The sequence below is a fragment of the Lampetra fluviatilis genome, chromosome 4 (genome assembly GCF_964198595.1).
Source record: "Lampetra fluviatilis chromosome 4, kcLamFluv1.1, whole genome shotgun sequence".
Taxonomy (NCBI): domain Eukaryota; kingdom Metazoa; phylum Chordata; class Hyperoartia; order Petromyzontiformes; family Petromyzontidae; genus Lampetra; species Lampetra fluviatilis.
In genome coordinates this window covers 30,125,045-30,136,966 of record NC_136278.1, presented here as the reverse complement: position 1 = coordinate 30,136,966, position 11,922 = coordinate 30,125,045, and the positions used below count along the sequence as shown (strand labels likewise).

General features: G+C 41.3%; 1 protein-coding gene across 1 annotated transcript; it reads left to right on the top strand.

The window, feature by feature from the left end:
• Positions 1-2,665: 2,665 nt before the first annotated feature.
• VPS28 (VPS28 subunit of ESCRT-I) lies at positions 2,666-11,633 on the top strand. Its single transcript, XM_078855960.1, has 10 exons — positions 2,666-2,830; positions 5,466-5,548; positions 7,268-7,296; positions 7,405-7,442; positions 7,574-7,663; positions 7,887-7,992; positions 8,162-8,263; positions 9,047-9,100; positions 9,311-9,402; positions 10,150-11,633. The coding sequence occupies exons 2-10, from the start codon at positions 5,518-5,520 to the stop codon at positions 10,268-10,270; spliced, it is 663 nt and encodes a 220-aa protein (XP_078712086.1). The 5' UTR covers positions 2,666-2,830; positions 5,466-5,517; the 3' UTR covers positions 10,271-11,633.
• Positions 11,634-11,922: the final 289 nt, after the last annotated feature.

Below are 11,922 nucleotides of genomic sequence, written 5' to 3'. Positions count from 1 at the left end.
ATATACACTACTGCTCTGCCAAAAATATATATTAATGTAGTGTGATGCATTTTGTGATTTGAAATGCTTTTCTGTAAACAGCATATATATTTTTTAAACGTTATTATAATTTTAAGGAATCCATCCCAATATTGTTCGGTGAACTGTAACGTGAAGGATTTGCAATACTGTCTACAAAAACTGAAAGCAATACATAAATGTAACGAGCTCTGTAGAAGCTATATGGTAGTATTTATAGATATTCATTTTAAAACATGGTAACGGCATTCATGAAAACCATAACCTAACTTTTAACACTTTATAACACAATCAGCTGGATATATGCAAAACTTGCTTTTCGTAAAAATAGAGCATTATGTTGTCGTTGTTTTGTGCCTAGAAAAAAAAAATCACAGTTAAATGCATTCTGCCTTAAACTCTGAGTTATAATTTAAGTGCACTACTATATTACATAAAATGATGAACCTATAATAAAAGGCATATATTAGCTAAACATTAGCAGGCATTAAAGCATAGTAAAGATCGCATTGATTTTAAATGGTTCTGTAGAAATATTGGGTAGGCATTTGTGAAACAAACATTATGGTGCCACTTTTGCCCAAACAATATAACCGTGCAAAAGTAGTAACCAGAATATAATGATACAATTAATGAGTGGAGTTTGTATACTACAGTAATATTTAGAATAACGGCACTTCTTGGAATGAGACCATTGGTAAAATATAAGAATGCACAACTTGTGTTATGAATTCCACTCAGTGAAATTATTTTGCTGTACTATTTCGTCTTGCCTTGATATCTTGACTTCAGTGCGTCTTTCTCATGCCTGTAGTTAAAAAAGTAGGCAGTAAACCTCTCATTCGTATCAAAAAATATGTCAGTGGTGCAAATGCATGACCAGGTGCGTTGGCACTTGCCGAAAAATCATTCACCGATGACGGTTAATTGTGGACGAGGTGGTTTGAAGAAAGGTGGCCTTATGGTGAATTGTGCACGATTGAACCGAATACGTGTACCAAATGTGTTGATTATTGTGTACCGATGATAACCAATTGATTGCGCCCCAATTGGTAAATTGGGAGTGGTCTCCACGATTCTGGCGACCAAAGGCAAGATCTGAGAGCAGATAGATGGTGGGAGACTGTCAGAGCAGATCTTGGAGATCGCGTGTCTCTACGGTGCAGCAGCTGCACTCACATATCTGATTTGCACGGTTGGCTATGTACGGTGCGAAAGAAGTTCAACATACTCTTTGTTCAACATACCTGTTCTGACAGAGGGGAGAAAGCGTTGGCGAGGCGTGGTGTCGGTGGTGGTTGCATCAATGGTTTTGGCCTTGATGCGGTCCTTGATCCTGATATCAATACGCACGATGAATTCTCCACTTTTGGAAGGATAATAAGATAATGGACAAATGAATAGTCAAAGAATATCGGTAAATTATGTATTGTTGAATAATGGTTGACTCGTGTGGACGAATTATTAATACGGCACTTGAAATGAATTACAGAATGTGGAATTGTCATCAAATGATGAACTGGAAATTAATGGACGAATAAAAGACTAACGAATTATTGTACGGTTTCTATGAATTGTAAATTAAGTATTAACAATGCACTGTTAAGCCTGGACAATAATCGGCAAGATGAGTCAGTAGTAGAGCGAGCAGCTTGCAATCAGAAGGTTGAAAGTTAAAATCCTGGATTGGGGTACAACTCAGTCCATCATACTTCTGGGGTCTATAAAATACTAACTACTTTGTGGAGAGTCTACAGCTAGTGGTTGTCCTATGGACATCCTAGTCCTATGGATAACCGCATGAAACACATAAACGGTAAAAACTATTACCGGTTTGTCGCACATATCACAATGTCTAGCAATAAACATACGGTTAAAACCCCCCCAATCATTGTACCTTAGAAACGAAGGTTAGCTACTATGGTGGTGTAAATTGTTAGCACGCGCTGGACTTGATTAAGATTCCATCTCCCGATGGGCAGGTCACGTTCGGTGGGGTAAAGTATGGGTGGTTCCTCATCGATTGACGACTCACCGATCGATGGGCATGCGGCTGGTGCCGAAAAGCACGTGCTCTCGCGTCCCACTTACGGTGGGGTAAAGTGTGGGTACTTTATCGATCGACGACTCCTCGATTGACGACTCCTCGATGGACAACTTATCGATCGACGGACACGTGGGTAGTGCCGCGCACTCGCGTCCCACGTCAGGTGGGGTAAAGTGTGGGTACATTCTCATCGACCGACGACTCACCGACTGACGACTCATCGATCGACGACTCATCGATCGACGACTCACCAATCGACGACTCACCAATCGACGACTCACCGACGGCTCATCGTTCGACGACTCACCAATCGACGACTCACCGACGGCTCATCGTTCGACGACTCCTCGATCGACGACTCACCGACGACTCATCAATCAACGACTCACCGATCGACGACTCTCCGACGACTCATCAATCGACGACTCACCGATCGACGACTCACCGACGACTCATCGATCGACGACTCACCGACGACTCATCGATCGACGACTCGCCAATCGACGACTCACCGACGACTCATCGATCGACGGGCACGTGGGCAGTGCCGCACGCGCGTCACCACCCCCCACCCCGCCCACCCCGCGCGTCAACCGCGGAAGTCGCCGCCGTTGCCACCTCCGCGTTTACCGCTCACAGCCGCTCGTCGCCGATCCGAACGGATTGTTTCATCGTCGTCGTCACTATTTGTTGTTGTTGTTGATCGGGTGATTTAGAAGCGAGAGGCAGGGACAGCGCTGGATCGAGAGCGACCGACTTCAGCAGGTGATGGGGGCCGCATCGCGACGAGAAGCGGCTGCCGCCGCTAGGCGAGAGGAGGCGGCGGCGGCCGCTAGGCAAGCCGCAGGCTTCGCCCTTTGAGATTGGGCCTCGGCGCGGTAGCGATGGAATTCCTTCGCCGTTTTTGAATGCAATTATTTGTTAAGTTTTGTCTAACTACATTAACGAGCGCAGACTCGCCGTGGCTTAGTGTAGTCAAGCTACTACAGGGCCTGTGTTTGTTAAATTAAAGTGTATTCACGCCCCTTGGCGTTGGTTTAAAATGTTCGCATTGATCGTGTTATTGTTGTGTATTATAACTTGTTTGTTTTGTAACTGGAGTATATTCTTTTCACAACCAGCACGACAGAAGTATGTATTATTTAGCATCATTACCGCTGAGATCGTATAACTAAATTGATTTAACTTGACTACGGTGTTTAGTTATACCGTGGCTTAATGCGGTCCAAGTACATTGGTACTCTTATCTCATTAATGTTACCACTTAAAACTACAGTACATTATTAACATTGATCCAGGGTGTTCCTTTTACAGTTGTATATGTTCACGATTATTTGATATTTGTATAGAACTACATTAACATCACTTTGCCAGAAGAGTTGTAACATGGCGTTCGGGACTGTACAGCGTTATTGCTTTTGATGATAGTTTATTATAATTGGTATTAAACTTATTATTTTTCTACAGTGCTAACAATTGGGTATTTTTTACTGTTTTGTTAAACTTACATTCATATGGCTTAAAGTTTTAAAAGTATGTATGTGTGTTGAACTTCTTTAGCACCGTACGTAGCCAACCATGTTAATCGATGCTGTTTGCTGTTGTTTCCACGTATTACTGTCATTGTGATGAGTACATTAAAAGTACTTGGTAGTTATCAAAAGGACCTCCCTTGGGTTTAATGTGCTACAACATTGAACGTCAGGTGTTTGTAAAGAAACCATGGAATGTGGCGAAGACGTTATCAAAGCAAACAGCATATACCCTCGATGGCATCTTGGCATTGCCCTTGATGCTATTGTTGGTTCTTGTATCGTTGATTGCTCTTATGATCACATTATTCTAGCTAGTGTGTCTCTTCAGCAGTGGTTAACGTACAGCAAATTTTATTGCTTCTTGTTATGATTATAATTAATCATGTCACGTCAGCAGAGACCAACCCAAGGCTTAATGTCGAATGGTGCGTCTATTATTTGTTCGCCATTTATGTAACTGTATCATGTTACTCTTAATATTCTAACTCCTATCATACAATTGTAGGTCTCGCTCCCCAAAGAGACTTTGTTCGAGTGGGCTCTCTCCTGCTTTCGGTAAAGTCACGTAGATAGAAAATAATAAAATAAAAATAATTAAAATAAACAATAAAATTCCAAAACTCACGACGTTTCGATCGCAACACAAGCGGTAGTCATCAGGCAGTGATGGGGGCAAGCCTCCAACTGCAACTGGTGGTATCTCAACGTTAGCAGAGTATTACCTTGGATTAATGTATTGCGTATTACTCTTAATATCACTTTATTAACAGTAATAGGCAATATAGAACTAAAAGCACTTCAACTATGCAGTCTCATTATCACTTATCACAGTTATTGTCACCTTACAAGCAGAGCATCCCTTTGTCACGCTACGATACAGTATTACAATCATTACCACTACTGTTAATAGTACTGTCACCTCAATGACAGAGCCTCTTCCATACATTGCATTTAACTCAATGACCAGTATCTGCCCCCCCCACCTCGGCCTTCACCAGTTAATCAAGCACTATAATTATTCCTGTTGCTACACGAGCATTGCTCAATATGCCTAACGCACAACCACTTTTAGCACTGTCATCATTAGTAGTGGGAGAAGTACAAACATTGGCTGGGACTTAGCTCATTTGATTGACAGGTGTGTAAGACTACGAGTTCATTACCATTAAATACAGACTTATTGGCCATAAAACATTGAATTGCCACATTGGTGGGAGGTCAACAACACTTGTATTAAGAATCATCTAACCCTGCCATCGGAATGTGGTTAGGTCCAGCAATTGCTAAGGACCTGGAAAACTTACTTTTAAAGGTCATTAACCTTGTAATCATCATCATTACCCAGCATTACTGTATCATACAGTGTTATAAATAGTAGAGCTTGTTTGTAACATTCTAAATCTAGTTGTGTAACATGTATTGCAACATGTAGACTCTGCACTGCATTGACGTATTGTCATGTGTTAGCAATGGAATCGTATTTTTTTGTTACCAATGAAGTAAGATAAAGATGAGTTAGAAGTAGCCATTGTATAAAAATGTACGCTACTAGCCATGACTTGTATGGCTATATTTCGATTTAAAGCTTTCGTGACTGCAGGGATTCATCTTCTTGGTTTTTTTCGGTAAAGTCACGTAGAAGGGAAGTAATAAAATAATTCATTCTTCACCTGAAGACGGCTGCTTGCGTTGTAGCCGAAACGTCGTGATAATTATTTTATTATGTTTTATTTTTATTACTTGTATGGCTATCTTCCCAAAGAGACACGATCTTAACCAGTGTCTCGCTTCTAATTCATGTTTTGAATTGTACTCCATATTTCACGGTTGTCCTAACATACTGTTACATGTGTGCTTCTTTTCAGGGTCGAGCTCTGTTCCCTCACCAAAATTGCCTAAGGCAGAATTTCAGGCGACATGTTTCGTGGGGTTGCTGCTGGAAACGCTGGTAAGGGCACAATGAAACATGTGTAGTAAATCATTTCAGAGACACTATTAGGAGGCAACAACGTTTATTCTACACCTTACACGACACCGTTACACACGGGACTAATACGCCTGTCTTTCACTCTTGTAACCCATGGGACTATAATACTCCTATCTCTTTCCTATACGGGATAACTACAATCGGGTCCGAGCAGCCACGTGCTGTCTGACCCACGATGTCGAAGACGTAGCACCTCGGTTCCACTTCACCCATGGACAGCCCCGATATGCAATCGGAGTCCCCTTTTATCCCTCTCGACGCGACCTGGCTCCACCCTCAGCCGCGCCCCCCTTCTCGAATGTTCCCGAAGGTTCCCGACAACTTCACACATGCTTCCTGCCCGGCTCCGCCCTTAACCACGCCCCCCTCAGGAGCTCTCCAGAAGCTTCTCGGCTGCACTACCTGTGTCCCCTCGGTCACATGTTCCCCCTACCCCTCACCCCGGCCCATCACGCGCTTCACCCGGAGCCGGGGTGACTCGTCCTCACATCCCCCTTCTGCCAGCAGCCCTCGTGACCCATTATGCGGAAATTACTCGCTGCGCTGGCGGAGTGGCTGCTATTCCCTATTCTGTCGGTAGGGCTCCTTTGCCTCTTTGCGAGCAACCGGTACCACGCCCCCAGTGACCCACTATGGTACTGCACGGTGTGCTAACCTCTGTCTCCATATTTCCTTGTTATACTGCACTCGGTGCTACGGGCCGTAGTGATCCATTTTACATCACTACACATGTTTTCTACCTTACTGAGCACGGTAAGGTCTCAGAGTACACGGGCTAAGAGTATGTGGACCCCGCTCATACGCGACCGACCCCGATTCATACTTGCACTTGTGACTCGTACTTTCGCTACACGCACGGGTTGAGAAACTAGTCACATCTCATTGCCCGCCATCACGCGAACGATCTATTTGACGGCGTGTAATTGTATCGCCCGTGCAAGAAACGAGTCGGAAATAAATATCGTGCTCTATCTTACCCGGATGCTAACGATGATTAGTGAATCTTTACTCTACAGTACTGTACTTTGTTAAACATGTACATTTATACATTTAATATACACGCTTACATTTTATGTACTACACTCATATAGGTGAACCACGAATTACGCGAATTCGCGCTTACACGGGGGGTACACGGAACCTAACCACTGCCGCGTACTCTGAGACCTTAACTGTATATAATAATTGTGAACGTTTATGTTCACAATGCTTTATCTTAGGTCTCACTTACAAAAATAATAATAATATAAGTGTGTTTGCAGATGGCTAAAAACGTCACCTTTTGACCTTTGCACTAATTTTATTAAAAATAAACGAATTATCATTGGATTGTTTGAAACATAATTTACCAATTGTCTACACTGGGCACTTTAAATTAATCTATTCGAGCTACAAAGCTGTTTTTGAGAAGAATAAGACAAAAGCATTATTATATTTGTTTTGAGTGTAAAATCTTTATGAAACGGACAAGTTATTGTTCGATCAAGAACTCGAAAGCACTCCTGCCCTTGCGAGGGTATCTGTACGTTCACATGAGATTGAATACAATTTTGGTAAGGATTTCACAGTATCATGTGTGTTTCAGGACGTGTGTTATTTGTGATACTATTTTGATAACTTGGTGATTTTCTGGATTTTCAACTCTAATTTTAATTTTGTTTTGCGGCATTATTTCAACAGCCCCTGCCAACAATCCTGAGCTGTATGAGGTAAGTGTTCAATGTTTATCTATATTTTTATACATTCCTTCATTATTTAATTTCACAGAGATGCATCGTTCTATGCCCTTGAACTTTTTATGCAAATTTTATTTTCAGGAAGTAAAGCTGTACAAAAATGCGCGCGAACGAGAAAAGTAAGTACTGTGCATTTGTTGTTGGAGTTTAAATGACACTCCTTTATTTTACATTTATTCGGCTTAATGTTACGGCAACCACAAAATTACCTGATTCATTTGTGCCCATTTGTGCTTTGTTCGTGTATAAGGTTTGACAACATGGCAGAGCTCTTTGCTGTTGTGAAAACACTCCAAGCTCTTGAGAAAGCCTACATAAAGGACTGCGTGACTCCAAATGAGTGAGTCTTGAGGTGCAAGGATGGCACTAATAAGCTAAATAACATAAATATATATCAAGCAAATGTATGATGTAATAATATATGTCAAATACAAATGCCGTATTCGTGAAACAGTTGAGTCCTGCTTAATACTTGCGTTGTTTTAAACGTATCTTTATTTTTAATATTCTGTGTATTTTTGCATGTTGTAAGGTTTAGTTGACCTTGTGATGTGTGCTGGCAGGTACACCGCAGCCTGTTCTCGGCTACTTGTGCAGTACAAAGCTGCCTTCAAGCAAGTGCAGGGCTCTGAATTTCAGAACATTGAGGAATTCTGTAGGAAGTACAGGGTATGTACAGATGTCACAAGCTATTGTGGTAATTTAGCAAAACCTTTTCATAGAGCACCTCATTTCCATACTTCTTTGAACATGTCAGTTTCAGAACAAATTCAAGTTGTGATTACATCAAAAAAATACATTACGGAGAAAGCTAAATTATACTATTTTGTATTTACAGCTTGATTGCCCACTTGCAATGGAAAGAATCAAGGAAGATCGACCGATAACCATCAAAGATGATAAAGGAAATTTGAACAGATGTATTGCAGACATTGTTTCGGTAAGTTTAACAATGAGTATTCTTAGTTACAAGCATGTTACACATCTTCTGATAATCACTATTTTGTGACGGTGCAGATCTTAAGTGTATATGACAAATATTTATCTCTTGACTTAAAGCTTTCGTGACTGCAGGAATTCATATTCTTTGGGTCTTTCGGTAAAGTCACGTAGATAGGTTCAAAGAAAATAACAAAAAATAACCAAAAACTTTTATATTTATTAATATTTATCTCACCGGGTATGAGAGAGCAACGCCCCTTGTGAATAATATATGTTACCTGAATGGATCATAAAAAGTTACGGACTCCCCTCCTGTATGGGGTGATACATTGCTCTGCAAGATTTCTGAATGGACACTTTTTTACACCATGACATGACACTTATAGCACAAATTGGTATACAATTGCAACAAAAAACAATCATATTCCAAGCGACAGAAAAAATAGATACATTGTACAGTCAGAGCTACAAATGTCCCCTTTTATTGATGCTCAAGATGCACAAACCTGGCCAAATGGCAGAATTCCACCAAACGAGAGAGCTGCGAATGCGGCGAGTGCGCAGACCATGCAACAGCCCTGCTCAAGGAATGCCCCTGCACTGTGCAAGATCTTGCAGCGTCACAACCTCCGAGCGCTGAAAAGTTCTCGCCACTTGAAGGACATTTGACTTTGGTGGACGAATACGAAAATAATATTGATGCTCTTAAACATGCTAAAATCTGCTGTTAAGCACTATTCTCAGCATTGAACCATTTCAATTGTGATCTTTGATACCGCAGCTCTTCATCACAGTGATGGACAAACTTCGCCTGGAAATAAGAGCCATGGATGAGGTATGTACTGAAGGAACCACGTGTCCACATGAATATATTTATAACTCTAAGCTTTATGTTTGGCCAACTTTGGCAATCACCTTAATTTTTATTTTCAATTCAATGCTGGTTATTTAAATTAGCTTTTCATTGTTTGGGTCACAGGCAGTTGAATGATGAAATGTGTTGGCCGGGTGGCTTGATATTCCACGTGTTTTGAAATATTCACAGATACATCCTGACTTGAGAGAGCTAATGGAGACCATGAACCGCATGAGTTCGATTCCGTCGGACTTTGAGGGAAAAGAAAAAGTGAGAACCTGGTAAGAACGCGTAAGGATAGGTGATCGTTTGTCACCATAATTTAAATGTTGATCAATTACCCTTTGTATTCTTATTAGCGCTATTACCGATACCCCAATGAAGCCCTCATATATTGCTCATATGAAAGTAATAACGTGGCCAGGAGCACCCTCTCGCCACAGTGGCGTAACTACCTCATCTGGTATACAACAGATTTGGATTCAATCCCTACCCTGACGCCTTGGGCCTTACCTGGTGAAATACAAAGTTTAGTTTATTAATGCAATGGTTACAATGACCCCTTTTAGCACCGATTTGATTCGGGCTCACATCTCCAGGGAAGCGTCTTGAGCGCTACGCGAGGCCTGGCTGTATTAAAGTTAAAGAGTTAATAATACAAAGTAATGTATAATTTCCACTGGTGGTTCAGGACCACCAATGGTGATGGGTAGCTTGTAGGAGTTCACGCTGTGACAGTGATCTTCACCAATTTTCAATAAGACATCAGTGTGAGGGCCACCGCACGTTTGAAACCATTGGGTTTTCCAGCACGATGATGTTGGGCGGTGTTTTCATATGTTGTTTATTGTCGGGGGCCTCACGTCAGGGGCCGCACTAGAGGCCACCATGGGCCGCCAGTTTTCCTGCGGGCCTTGCAATGAAGAACACTGCGCCGTGAAATATACGTCTTGTTTTAACACAAACACAGGTGGATGGTAAAAATGGGATGTAGTTATATGTGTGCTCTACCGTATCCATCTCTCCAGGCTGCAGACACTGGGCACCATGTCTGCGTCAGACGAGCTGGACGACTCACAGGTGCGACAGATGCTCTTTGACCTGGAGTCCGCCTACAATGCCTTCAACCGTCATCTGCACGCCTCCTAGCCATGTGGTCGAATGGCCAACTTGGCCTGCGGGGGCCGCTGCTGAGTGAGCGCGTCCAATTGGGACGATGAAGAGAATTGCAATGTACCTGTACATACATGGGGCTGTTTTATGCCAACTTTCTCACTTTTTGAAAGCAAGTCTTGTCTAAACAGCACTGCTCTTTCACATATGTTCTTCTCTCCTTGTTTTATTTGTATATATCTTGTTAAACAGGTTTCCAAGAGGTGTAAAGATGCATCACCTCAAAATTGTAGTTAGAAAGATAAAAAAAAACGTAATTCCATATATTTGCATGTGGACCTTAATGACATTGAGAAATACAGATGAGGTAAAAGTCAATTTGCATCTTATTGGCTTTTTGAGAGTATAGATTATGGTTTATTGGCTCTCTGAATACTTTACTGAATGTCATAACATTTGCCTTGTGTTTGGTTTCCCTAACTTAATAAAAACTCAACTGAGCGTCTGTTGGCAGTGGGGCTTGAGCACAAACGAAAAAAACTCCACCTTTTCCATTTGTGGAGTTCTATATGAACATTTTAATAATTATCATTTAAACAAGGGTGTGCATGTATTTTTACTTCATAATCATTTGAAGCACATTGTCTATTATTAGCAAAGTGTTGACTTATGAATTCAAAACTGTTTGTCGACTTAACATTTCTCAGTGTTCTCAGGGCCGCACGATGTAAAGTGGACTCCAACTACAAAGTCAATACACACCTCTCCTCTACCCTCTTATGTGTTCTGTAGAAGGACCGTTGCCAAAAAAAACGCGAGCCTGCAATATATTGTTCTGTTTTAAGGGATTGGCAATGAAAAATGTGGTGTTGTTTTCCCCCAAACTTTATCATGCAACATTTGAAAACCAAACTGGAAGATTGCCTTAATACTGTAATGAGTCGTGCTGATGAGTGGGCAGAGTTCTTCGTAATGTCCAAGTGCGAAGCGTTGTATACGGTTTTAATTAAGGGAAGGTAACGGCGATGAAGAATATTACACATGGCGTGTGCCACTTTTATTAGGGTCTTCCCAGCAAACGTTACACTATTTGCAACAATTGTAAATCTTTATACCTTGCCTTGCGTTTTAACTACATGGCAAATATTAGCACACTTTATTAAAGCAAACAGGTTTAAACATTGCTTTCAAATACATATTGTTTTGAAGCTTTCATTATTTTGTAACATTTGAAAAACGTACGTTAAATTATAATGTAATGTATAGGGATTTCCATTCTACTGTATAATAAAAAAACTCCTTAATGTTAACATTGTTGTGTTCTCCATATATCATGTTTTGTTAGGTAAGCAACTGATAGAATTCAGCATGCAATAATGACTAAAAATTCAATAAAATGATTTACATTCATGTTTCTCACAGGATTATTCACTCTTCAGATGCACACAAAATGATGAAACAAAGTACATAAAACAATTAAGTGTTCTTAATTAATTGCCAACAAACCTATGTGATCTATAGGAAGGTACGTATTATGTCCACGTGTTAAATGACAGCTGGTGCCTTCTCGGTGTTAGATGTCCCACTTGGCACTGTGTGTTCACAAGTTCTGATCGCAGGCCTGGTCTTCCTGTCGCCGAGGTCCGATCAACGAAGGCAGCAAAGGTCAAATCTCGCCGGGTGAGAAG

What these genes read in the sequence shown, in the direction of transcription:
- VPS28 (XM_078855960.1), top strand. Translation starts at nt 5,518, where the DNA reads ATGTTTCGTGGGGTTGCTGCTGGAAACGCTG. An exon ending in AATGCGCGCGAACGAGAAAA is followed by an intron (nt 7,443 to 7,573) that starts GTAAGTACTGTG and finishes TTCGTGTATAAG; the next exon opens with GTTTGACAACATGGCAGAGC. An exon ending in AAAGAAAAAGTGAGAACCTG is followed by an intron (nt 9,403 to 10,149) that starts GTAAGAACGCGT and finishes CCATCTCTCCAG; the next exon opens with GCTGCAGACACTGGGCACCA.